Source organism: Mus pahari, chromosome 17, assembly GCF_900095145.1.
Source record: "Mus pahari chromosome 17, PAHARI_EIJ_v1.1, whole genome shotgun sequence".
NCBI lineage: Eukaryota > Metazoa > Chordata > Mammalia > Rodentia > Muridae > Mus > Mus pahari.
Genome location: NC_034606.1, coordinates 3,086,707 through 3,096,946, shown reverse-complemented (window position 1 = coordinate 3,096,946; position 10,240 = coordinate 3,086,707). Strand labels below are relative to the sequence as shown.

The 10,240-nt window shown below is 43.2% G+C and overlaps 1 protein-coding gene and 1 pseudogene across 1 annotated transcript in view; both read left to right on the top strand.

The window, feature by feature from the left end:
* The first annotated feature begins 315 nt into the window (after positions 1–315).
* Positions 316–10,240, top strand: part of Rgs22 (regulator of G protein signaling 22) — a 112,410-nt gene continuing 102,485 nt past the window's right edge. The window contains exons 1-2 of the mRNA XM_029548194.1: positions 316–339; positions 2,784–2,846. Coding sequence (XP_029404054.1) covers positions 316–339; positions 2,784–2,846 — 87 coding nt within the window. The remainder of the gene's footprint in view (positions 340–2,783; positions 2,847–10,240) is intronic.
* Positions 4,170–5,074, top strand: LOC110335031 (annotated as a pseudogene).

Below are 10,240 nucleotides of genomic sequence, written 5' to 3'. Positions count from 1 at the left end.
ATTTTTAAAAGGTAAGAAATTTTATACCCTACAGCTATTATTTATATAATAAAGTTTTATTAATTTGTAAAATTAATGTAAAATATATACTTTCCCATTCATGGATTCATGATCCTGTGGCTTAGTATTATAAAATTTTGTTACTTTTAAAGATTACTTACAGAATTTAATAAAATAGATTTAATCTGAAAGACATAGTTGTTTTAAAGTATCATTTCATTTTGGATTTACCAACTCCACCTAGGTTTGGCTACTCTGATTGTAACACAAATGCCTTCTACCTGAGTGACACTAAAGATTATTGATTGAGTTAGGATGTGTTTATTAAGAGTTAACTTGGTACTTTACTGAATAAGTTCAGAAGCATGATAATCTGAATTGTAATTTTTCTGGCTAGCATTTTGCCAGCTTGACATAGCTAGAGTCATCTCGGGAGAAGGAACCTCAATTGAGAGGATACCAGCATCAGACTGGCCTGTAAGCTAGCCTGTGGGACATGGCACCACTGATGATTGATGAGGGAGGGCCCAGCTAACTGTGGGCCATTCCTGGGCTGGAGGTCACGCTGCTGCTACTGCTGCTGCTGCTGCTGCTGCTGGGTGCTATAAGAGAGCAGGCTGAGCAAGCCGTGTGAAGCAAGCCAGTAAGCAGCAGGGCTAGGGTATCGCTCTGGAGGTGGTGCATGTGTGAGCCCATGGCTTGTCTGTTTTAATGACTTGGGGTCTGTCTTAGGGTTTCTGCACAAACATCAGGACCAAGAAGCAAGTTGGGGAAGAAAGGGTTTGTTCAGCTTACACTTCTACATTGCTGTTCATCACCAAAGGAAGTCAGGACTGGAACTCAAGCAGGTCGGAAAGCAGGAGCTGATGCAGAAGCCATGGAGGGATGTTCTTTACTGGCTTGCTTCCTCTGGCTTGCTCAGCCTGCTCTCTTATAGAACCCAAGACTACCAGCCCAGGGATGGCACCACCCACAATGGGCCCTCCCCCCTTGATCACTAATTGAGGAAATGCCCCACAGCTGGATCTCATGGAGGCATTTCCCCAACTGAAGCTCCTTTCTCTGTGATAACTCCAGCTGTGTCAAGTTGACACAAAACCAAGTCTCAGAAGACTAAGCCCTGTGTTGATTAGTTGAGATTTCTAATAAGTTCCTTGATATACATCTTGAATCTTGAAGCTAGAGTTATTTATAATTTTCTTCAGACTCTGCAGTTACCTAAAGTTACCAAAACAAATCCTCCTCCTCCTCCTCCTCCTCCTCCTCCTCCTCCTCCTCCTTTTCCTCCTTCTCCTCTTCCCTCTTCCCCTCCTCCTTCTCCTCCTTGCTGATTAGGCTCAGTGGGCTGGCTGGTGAGCCCCAGGGATGCTCCCATCTCTATCCCCAGACTTGGTTTCACAAGTGCACACCAGCACACCCAGCTTCCTGTGTGAGTTCTAAGGACTGAAGTCAAATCTGAGGGATGCTTGCTCAGCATTACCAAATGAACTATCTCTCCAGCCACTACTTCACTAATTTTTAAAAATTGGCTAGTAATAAAAAGAAAATTATCAGCCATATGGAAATAATAGCATTGTGTCATGTTTCAACCTTCGTGTTAGATTTGCAAAATTGAAATATAATTATGAATAATAAAGTAACCACATGTACTGTTGAGCTGAGTGTGCCCTGATGTGCTCTTGACACAGTGGAAACACTGACTAATGGAGTGAGGTGTTTGATGATCGTGAGGGCAGTTTTGTTCTTGGCAATGGTGGTTTTGCCAACTTTAAAAGTTGCTCTGTTGGTGGATGAAATGGTTACAGAAAAAATGTATATAATCTGTGCTCAGAATATATGCATTGGCAAAAGAGTCTGTGTTCGAAGTCAAGCAGGATCCTGATCCTGAAAACTGAATCCCAGGCTTACAGACAAGAAATTGGGCTGGCAAGATGGTTCAGCTGTTAGGAGCACTGACCGCTCTTCCAGAGAGGTCCTGAGTTCAATTCCCAGTAACTACACAGTGGCTCACAACCATCTGTAATGAGATATGATACCCTCTTCTGGTGTGTTTGAAGAGAGTGACAGTGTACTCACATACATAAAAATAAGTAATAGAGTTTTAAAAAAGAAATTGAATACTATGTTTAGCTTGTCATTTAAATCGAGCAGTGAAGAATTTCACATTTAATTTCGTTTTAACTCATAGTACTTGTTACTGTCTTTAACAAGCCTTCCTTCTTTACTTTGTTGTTATTATTATTATTATATGTGCACCGTGTGCACATGTGGAAGTCTGAGGACAACTCTGTGAAGTCTAGTTATGGGGATTGCATCCAGGCCACCAGGTCTCCATCTTGATTAGCTTCTGCTTCTATTCTCTGACATGCGAATTTGAAGTCTGGGAAATGTGTGTGGAACATTAGTTTGTATTTATTCATACTCTGCTTCCATGGCATGCTCCTTGTTCCATGTCCCATTTGCTGCCTAGCTGCAGTGGCAAGGCCTTCTGAGAGAATATTCTGGTCTAGTTTCCTTTCTGTTGAGGGTGGCAGTGTGGTCTCAGGTCGTCCAGTTTACTTTGAACTCCCTCCATAGCTGGGACTGGCCTTGAACTCTCAATCCTGTGCCTCCCGAGTGTTCAGCTCATGTTGTAGTCCATTTTCCTGTCCCTCCCAGGGACTGTGTTCGCTTTATAGTGCGACTTCAGTGTGTAACTGACTTAAAAGGTTTCAAAGATCTAAGTCATAGTAATACAGATGTGCTTCAAAACATGGCCATAATATGTTTTTGTGTTTTCACAGGAAAATTATTTGGCAACAGACAACTTCCTTGTGGATTACTTTAATGAGTTCTTAAGTCTTCCTGTGAGTACATGATAATGTTCTATTGGATATATTATTAAAGTATTTAAACATTATTAGTATGTGTGCATGTGTACATGCCACCATGCAGGAGTGTGTGTGCTCACACCACAGTGCAGATGTGGGGACATCAGAGAACAATGCTGTGAAGTTCTCTCTTTCTCCTTATGTGGAGCCTGGTGGAACTCAAGTTGTCAGGCATGAGCAGCAGCCTCTTTACCCATGAACCCACCTCACCAGCCCTGAAACAAAATGGTTTAGCCACTGGACTATTTATTGGACATATTTACTAAATATAATATTTTCTTAGATCAACTAAAGGGCTGGGTGAGGTGGCACGTGCCTTCAATGATAGCGATCAGGAGGCAGAGACAAGTGGATCTACAAGTGTGAAGCCAGCCTGGCCTACAAGGAAAGTCTCTGGCCAGCCAGAATGAGACCTGGTCTCAAAATCAAAATGAAGATCAATTAAAGTAAACTGTGGATGTGTGGTTAATCACACGTCTAACAACTCTAATCCCAGCACTTTGAAACCTGAGGCAGGAGAATTGACATAATTAAATGACAGCCTGGGCTATAGAGTGAGAACCCTGGCCAAAGAGGGGGGAAAAAAAGGAAGGAAGAAAGGAAGAGATGAAGAAGAAGAAGAAAAATAAAACTAAAGATCAATTAAGAAAATGTGCTCAATTTGTCTCTCTTTATAGTTACATTTTGGGTTTGAATCCTACTTAGAAATATTTTTACTGAAAAGAGCTGGTGCTTCCCTGAATAGCAAAGGCGCCTGCGCGAAGCCCGGGCAGGTTGCATTTGGCAGCTCACTAGACTTCTAGCAGGCAGGTAAGTGTAATAGCAAAATCTCAAGAAACTTTTTTTTTCTTAACTCTAGGCTATTATTGTTGTCCTCTTGGGAAGATATTAAAGTAGAATTTGTATTTAAGGAAACTAGAGTTTGTGTTAGTAGTAAATAAGAGTCAGGACACATAGCCGGATGCCAGTTAATAGAGTTTCAGTTCAATAGCCATGATTTACAGAGTAGGTATTAGATTTGAGAAGCAGAAGGTGAGAGTTCCTGAAATGTTTTATGTTGTCCTGTAGAAGTAAAGCTGTCAGGGAACGGCTCTTCAAAGGAAGTTAGCTAAGGAAGTTTCTCAGTAAAGTTCAAAAAAGCACAGAAACGTTTTGTGAGGAGACTGAGAGCAAACAGTCCTGTGGTTCCTTGCTCTTGTAGCTCTGGAGTCTCGGCATAGACTTGCAGTAGGAGAGGCAGTCTCGTCTTTCTCCTTCCTCTTGTTTTCAGCTTTGTGAGAAACCTCATCATCAAAGGAGATGGCTAGCAGTGTCACTAACAAGACAGATCCTCGATCCATGAATTCCCATATATTCATTGGGAATCTCAACTCTGGTGGTCAAGAAGTCTCACATGGAGGCCATCTTTTCAAAGTATGGCAAAATTGTGGGTTGCTCTGCTTTGCCTTTGTCCAGTATGTTAATGAAAGAGATGCCTGAGCTGCTGTAGCTGGAGAGGATGGCAGAATGACCGCTGGCCAGGTTTTAGATATTAATCTGGCTACAGAGCCAAAAGTGAACCAAGGAAAAGCAGGTGTGAAACGATCTGCAGCGGAGATGTACGGTTCCTCACTGGACTTGGACCATGACTTTTAACGGGATTATTATGACAGGATGTGCAGTTCACCCAGCATGTGTTCCTCCTCCTCCTCCTCTTCCTCCTCCTCCTCCCATTGCTCGAGCTGTGGTGCCTTCCAAATAGCAGCGTGAAGGGAACAGCTCACGAAAGGGCAAAAGTACATTCAATTCACAGAGTGGACAACGGGGATCTTCTTCCAAGTCTGGAAAGTTGAAAGGTGGTGTCCTTGAGGCCATTAAAAAGGAGCTGACTCAGATAAAACAAAAAGTGGATTCTCTTCTGGAAAGCCTGGGAAAAAAATTGAAAAAGAACAAAGCAAGCAAGCAGATGTGGCCTTCTTGTCCCCAGTAGAGATGAAGAATGAAAAGTCTGAAGAAGAGCAGAGCAGCGCTTCTGTGAAGAAAGATGAGGCTGATGTGAAGATGGAGCTGAGGCAGGTGCAGGTGACTCTGCTGAGGAGGGTGACCTGCTGGGTGATGACGATAATGAAGATGGGGGATGACCAGCTGGAGTTGAAGGATGATGAAAAGAGCCCGAGGAAGGAGAAGATAACAGAGACAGCGCCAGTGGGGAGGATGACTCTTAGGCACATAGTGGAGCTTAGAAATCGTATCCCGTTAGTCATCTACCTAGGCGCTTGTGAGAGATGAAAGTAAGACCAGACCATCCCTGGAATCCTCTGCACATCCTCACTGTTGTCCCTCCCCATCCTTCCTGTGGTCATTAATTCACGACTGCCCTGCGCCATTTCTGTTACATTTCCGCTTCTTTTGATGCTCCTTGGTAGTTTCGATAAGTCTTACCCTGTAAGTTTTGCTTTAATGTTGATACCTCTTTGACGTAACAATAAAAAGTTGTATGGTTTTTAACAACTGTCTCCAAAATAATCTGTTATGCAGGGAATACAGTTCATCTCATTCACGATTTCAGTCGTTGCTTCCCTAACTGCAGAGGCATCTCATTTACTTGTACCCCGAGAACAGCTTTGCATTAGAGGTGTGTGTTTTCCCTCACATGAGTGGGACTGTTGCAACACGAATGTAACAATGTATTTTTGTGAATGGAGTTGGCATGTCAAATGCATCTTATAGGAAAATAGTGTAATAGTCTTTTTCTTTCTTTTTTTTTTGTTTTGTTTTTTTTTGTTTTGTTTTTTGAGACAGGGTTTCTCTGTGTAAGCCTGGCTGTCCTGGAACTCACTCTGTAGACCAGGCTGGCCTGGAACTTAGAAATCCACCTGCCTCTGCCTCCCAAGTGCTGAGATTAAAGGTATGTGCCACCACTGCCTGGCGCGTAATAGTCTTAATATTTGTTTTCTAAAGTTATACTATGGGTTATTTTTGTGAACAGCCTAGCCTGATGTTTGGGGTCTTTTTCTCAAAAATAAACAGTTCCTTATTAAACCAGGGGGAAAAAAAGCACTAAAACTTCTTTTATTAACATTTTAACAAGGAAAAAACACAGCTCAGCTGACAGAGTACTCACCCAGCCCATGCAAAGCCCTGGATCTGATCTCCAGCACCACAGTAGCCAGGCACGGTGGTGGTGGTGGTGGTGGTGGTGGTGGTGGTGGTGGTGGTGGTGGTGGTGGTGATGCCTGCAATGTCAGCATCTGGGTGGTGGGATCAGGAACATCAGAAGGTCACACTCATCCTTAGCTCAATGAGACCCTGCCTCAAAAAGACCAAACAAGCAAACAATTTTTTAACTAGGAAAAATTTGGAGCATAGAGAAGACACAAATAATCGTGAACAGTGGACTATAAACTGTTGCCAGCACTAAGGCCTAGCCGCTCCTCTTGTCTTTTAAGGAGGGGGAACTGAACATCATGTTCTTTGGAGATCTGTACCAATGACCTACCCATGTGAGAGTGTTTGTTTTGTGAATTCTTCTCTCAAAGTAGTTTTGTGCTCTCTTCTTGATTTGATACAACTAGGGACAGTGGAAGCAACAGGCCAGTTAGACCGAGCTGCTCGGATCTCTTCCCTTTCTAGAAGCAAGCCAGGCAGCGCGGGCATCCCATGGGACCTTCAAGACTAGTCTCCTTGGCTCTCTCCAACTCCCACCATCGGCCCCTGGTATAGAACCTCCAGCGGCAACACAAAATTGCCAGAATTTGCTTTTCCAGATTATTTCATCGTTCCATGACCTCAGGCTCTTCAAATCTCCGTTTTTCCCAAAGGAGTACATTTTGTAAAACAGAAAGTTTGATGTAGCACTTGCCTAGTATACACAAGTACATAGTAAGTTCAGGGCCTCTGGGACACAGGAGACTGCACTGTAAGGGAAAGAAGGCACGGCAGAGCATAAGGGTGAAGTTCAGTGGTACAGGGCTCGCCTAGCATGCTCAGCCCCAGGTTCAATTCCTAGTATCTCACAGGTCCCCAACCCCCAGCCAGACAATAATAACACACTTTAAACCTTAATTTCCATTTTCTCAGCATTTATATCTTGGTGCTTCTTTGCTTTTGGAAGAAGAAGAGCTCCCTACTGTATCCAGAAAGTCCGTATTAAGCCATAGAAATCAGCCTAAAAGTAACAGAAATCTAAAGCCAAGCATGGAAGGGTGAGGCAGGAGGATTGCCCTAAATTTGAGGCCATCCTCAGCTACACAGTTTCAGACTGCCTTTAAAAAAAAAAAGGAAGAAGAAAATTTATAAAATTTATGGAAAAATTCAGTCCCAGTCCTGCCAAACAGTCAAAATCAACATCTGCCGTTTGCGTGTTCTCTTTGAAGCCTTAGGTCAAGTGACAGCGTGGAATCACTGCTCTATCCCTCCTGTGCCTTCTTTCTCTTTAAGGAGTGGTCTCCTTGTCCCAGGCAGGCCCTGAACTTACTGTGTACTCTGTATGCTAGGCGAGTTTTACACCAGACTCGCACCCCTAGTGCGTGCTGGTGAGTGTGTGTGTGCACGAATCTTTCTTTCAATTCCTTCAGCCTTCCACCCCCAAATCGTCATTTCTTTAGCTCCGGTTGCATCTTTTGTACCATGTAGTCAACCTGTCAATTGCCAGTTCTTCACACTACTATAGGAAAGAGTTGTCGCAGATTTTCAAAGAGAACTTGAAGACAGGAAGAAGAAGGGATGGTGGATTCTCACAGCAAGGGAGGGCCTGGCAGAGTTCTAGATCATTAGTGATGCTTGGTTTCCGAGCACTTAGATAAGAAAGAATCAGAAGCCAACGTGTACCAGGAGAAAGGGCTTCAAGCCAAGCTCTCTCCTTTTGGATCAGGTACTGGCATTTTAGGCACCTGCAAATATTGTGTATTATGGATTCAATACAGTTTTATAAAAATAACAAATTCAACCATGTTTCTTCCAACTCTGCTTAAGATAAGCTCATGCTTTCCCATTACACAAGGACTAGAACCCATCTTCCCACCTCCTGATCTTTGTTTCCTCTCCTTTTCATCCTCGGTCTGCTCCAGCTTAACCAGCCTTCTTGTGTTTCTTATGAATATGCCAAGGGTGCCAGATGTTTTTTTTTTTAATATAAGTAATTATTTTTTTAATTGTATATTTTATTTGTTTATATTTCAAATGTTATCCCCTTGGCTGGTTTCTCCTCTGCAAACCCCCTATCCCATCTGTCCTTACCCTGCTTTTATGATGGTGCTCCCCCACCCACCTACCCACTCCAACCTCACTGCCCTAGCATTCCCCTACACTGGGGCATCAAGCCTTCACAGGACCAAGGGCCTCCCCTCCCATGATGCCAGATAAGGCCCCTTCAGATCCTTCAGTCTGTCCCCTAACTCCTCCATTGGGGTTCCTGTGCTCAGTCCGATGGTTGGCTGTGAGCATCCACATCTGTATTGGTCAGGATCTGGCAGAGCCTCTCAGGAGACAGCTGACAGGCTCCTGTCAGCAAGCACTTCTTGGCATCAGCAATCGTGTCTGGGTTTGCTGTCTGCATGTGGGATGGATCCCCAGGTTGGGCAGTCTCTGGATGGCCTTTCCTTCAGTCTCTGTTCTGCTCTTTGTCCCTGTATTTCCTTTAGATAGGAACAATTCTGGGTTAAAGTTTTGGAGATGGGTGAGTGGCCCCATCTCTCAACATGGATGGATATGGTCTTGACAGGTTCTCTCTCCCCTTTGTGGGGTATTTCAGCTAGTGTCATTCCCTGGGATCCTGGGAGGCTCTTGCTTTCCTGGCATCTGGGACTTTCTGGTTGCTACCCCCAGTTCTCCATCCCTCATTGCTATACACCTCTGTTCAATTTCCTGACCCTCCATCTCCCACCAAACCTGATTCTGTCTCTCTTTCTCCCCCTCCTCTCTTCCTCCCAAGTCCCTCCCACCCTGATTATTTTGTTCCCCTTCTAAGTAGGGCTGAAGCATCCACTCTTTGGTCTTCCTTCCTCTTCCTTGTCTGTGAGTTGAATCATGGGTATTCCACGCTCTTTGCCTAACATCCACTTATCAGTGAGTACATACAATGTGTGTTCTTTTGTGACTGAGTTACCTCACTCAGGATGATATTTTCTAGATCCATCCAATTGCCTGTGAATTTCATGAAGTCATTGTTTGTAATAGCTGAGTAGTACTCCATTGTGTAAGTGTACCACATTTTCTGTATCCATTCCTCTATTGAGGGACATCTGGGTTGTTTCCAGCTTTTGGCTATTATAAATAAGGCTGCTATGAACATAGGGGAGCATGTGTCCTTATTACATGTGGGACCATCTTTTGGGTATGTGCCCAGGAGTGATATAGCTAGGTCCTCAGGTAGTACTATGTCCAATTTTCTGAGGAATCGCCAGACTGATTTCCAGAATGGTTGTACCAGTTTGCAATCCCACCAGCAATGGAGGAGTGTTCCTCTTTCTCCACAACCTCACCAGCATCTGCTGTCACCTGAATTTTTGATCCTAGCCATTCTGACTGGTGTGAGGTGGAGTCTCAAGGTGGTTTTGGTTTGCATTTTCCTGACAAGTAAAGATGTTGAACATTTCTTTAGGTGCTTCTTGGCCATTCGAGTTTCCTCAGTTGAGATTCTCTGTTTAGCTCTGTTCCCCATTTTTTGATAAGGTTATTTGGTTCTCTGGAGTCTTCAGTCTGTTAGTCTATGCCTTTTTATTGGGGGAATTGAGTCCATTGATGTTAAGAGGTATTAAGGAATAGTGATTGTTGCTTCCTGTTATTTTTGATGCTATTTTTATGTTCATGTGTCTATCTTCTTTTGGGTTCGTTGAAAGAAGATTATTTTCTTGCTTTTTCTAGGGTGTAGTTTCCCTCCATGTGTTGGTGTTTTCCATCTACTATCCTTTGTAGGGCTGGATTTGTTGAAAGATATTGTGTAAATTTGGTTTTGTCATGGAATATCTTGTTTTCTCTGTCTATGGTAATTGAGAATTTTGTTGGGTATAGTAACCTGGACTGGCATTTATGTTCCCTTAGGGTCTGTATGACATCTGCCCAGGATCTTTAGGGTTTTAGAGTCTCTGGTGAGAAGTCTGGTATAATTCTGATAGGTTTGCCTTTATATGTTACTTGACCTTTTTCCCTTACTGCTTTTAAAATTCTTTCTTTGTTTAGTGCATTTGGTGTTTTGGTTATATGACAGGAGGAATTTCTTTTCTGGTCCAATCTCTTTGGAGTTCGGTAGGCTTCTTGTATTTTCATGGGCATTTCTTTCTTTAGGTTAGGGAAGTTTTCTTCTATAATTTTGACGACAATATTTACTGGCCCTTTAAGTTGGAAATCTTCACTCTTTTCTATACCTATTATCCTTAGGTTTGGTCTTCTCA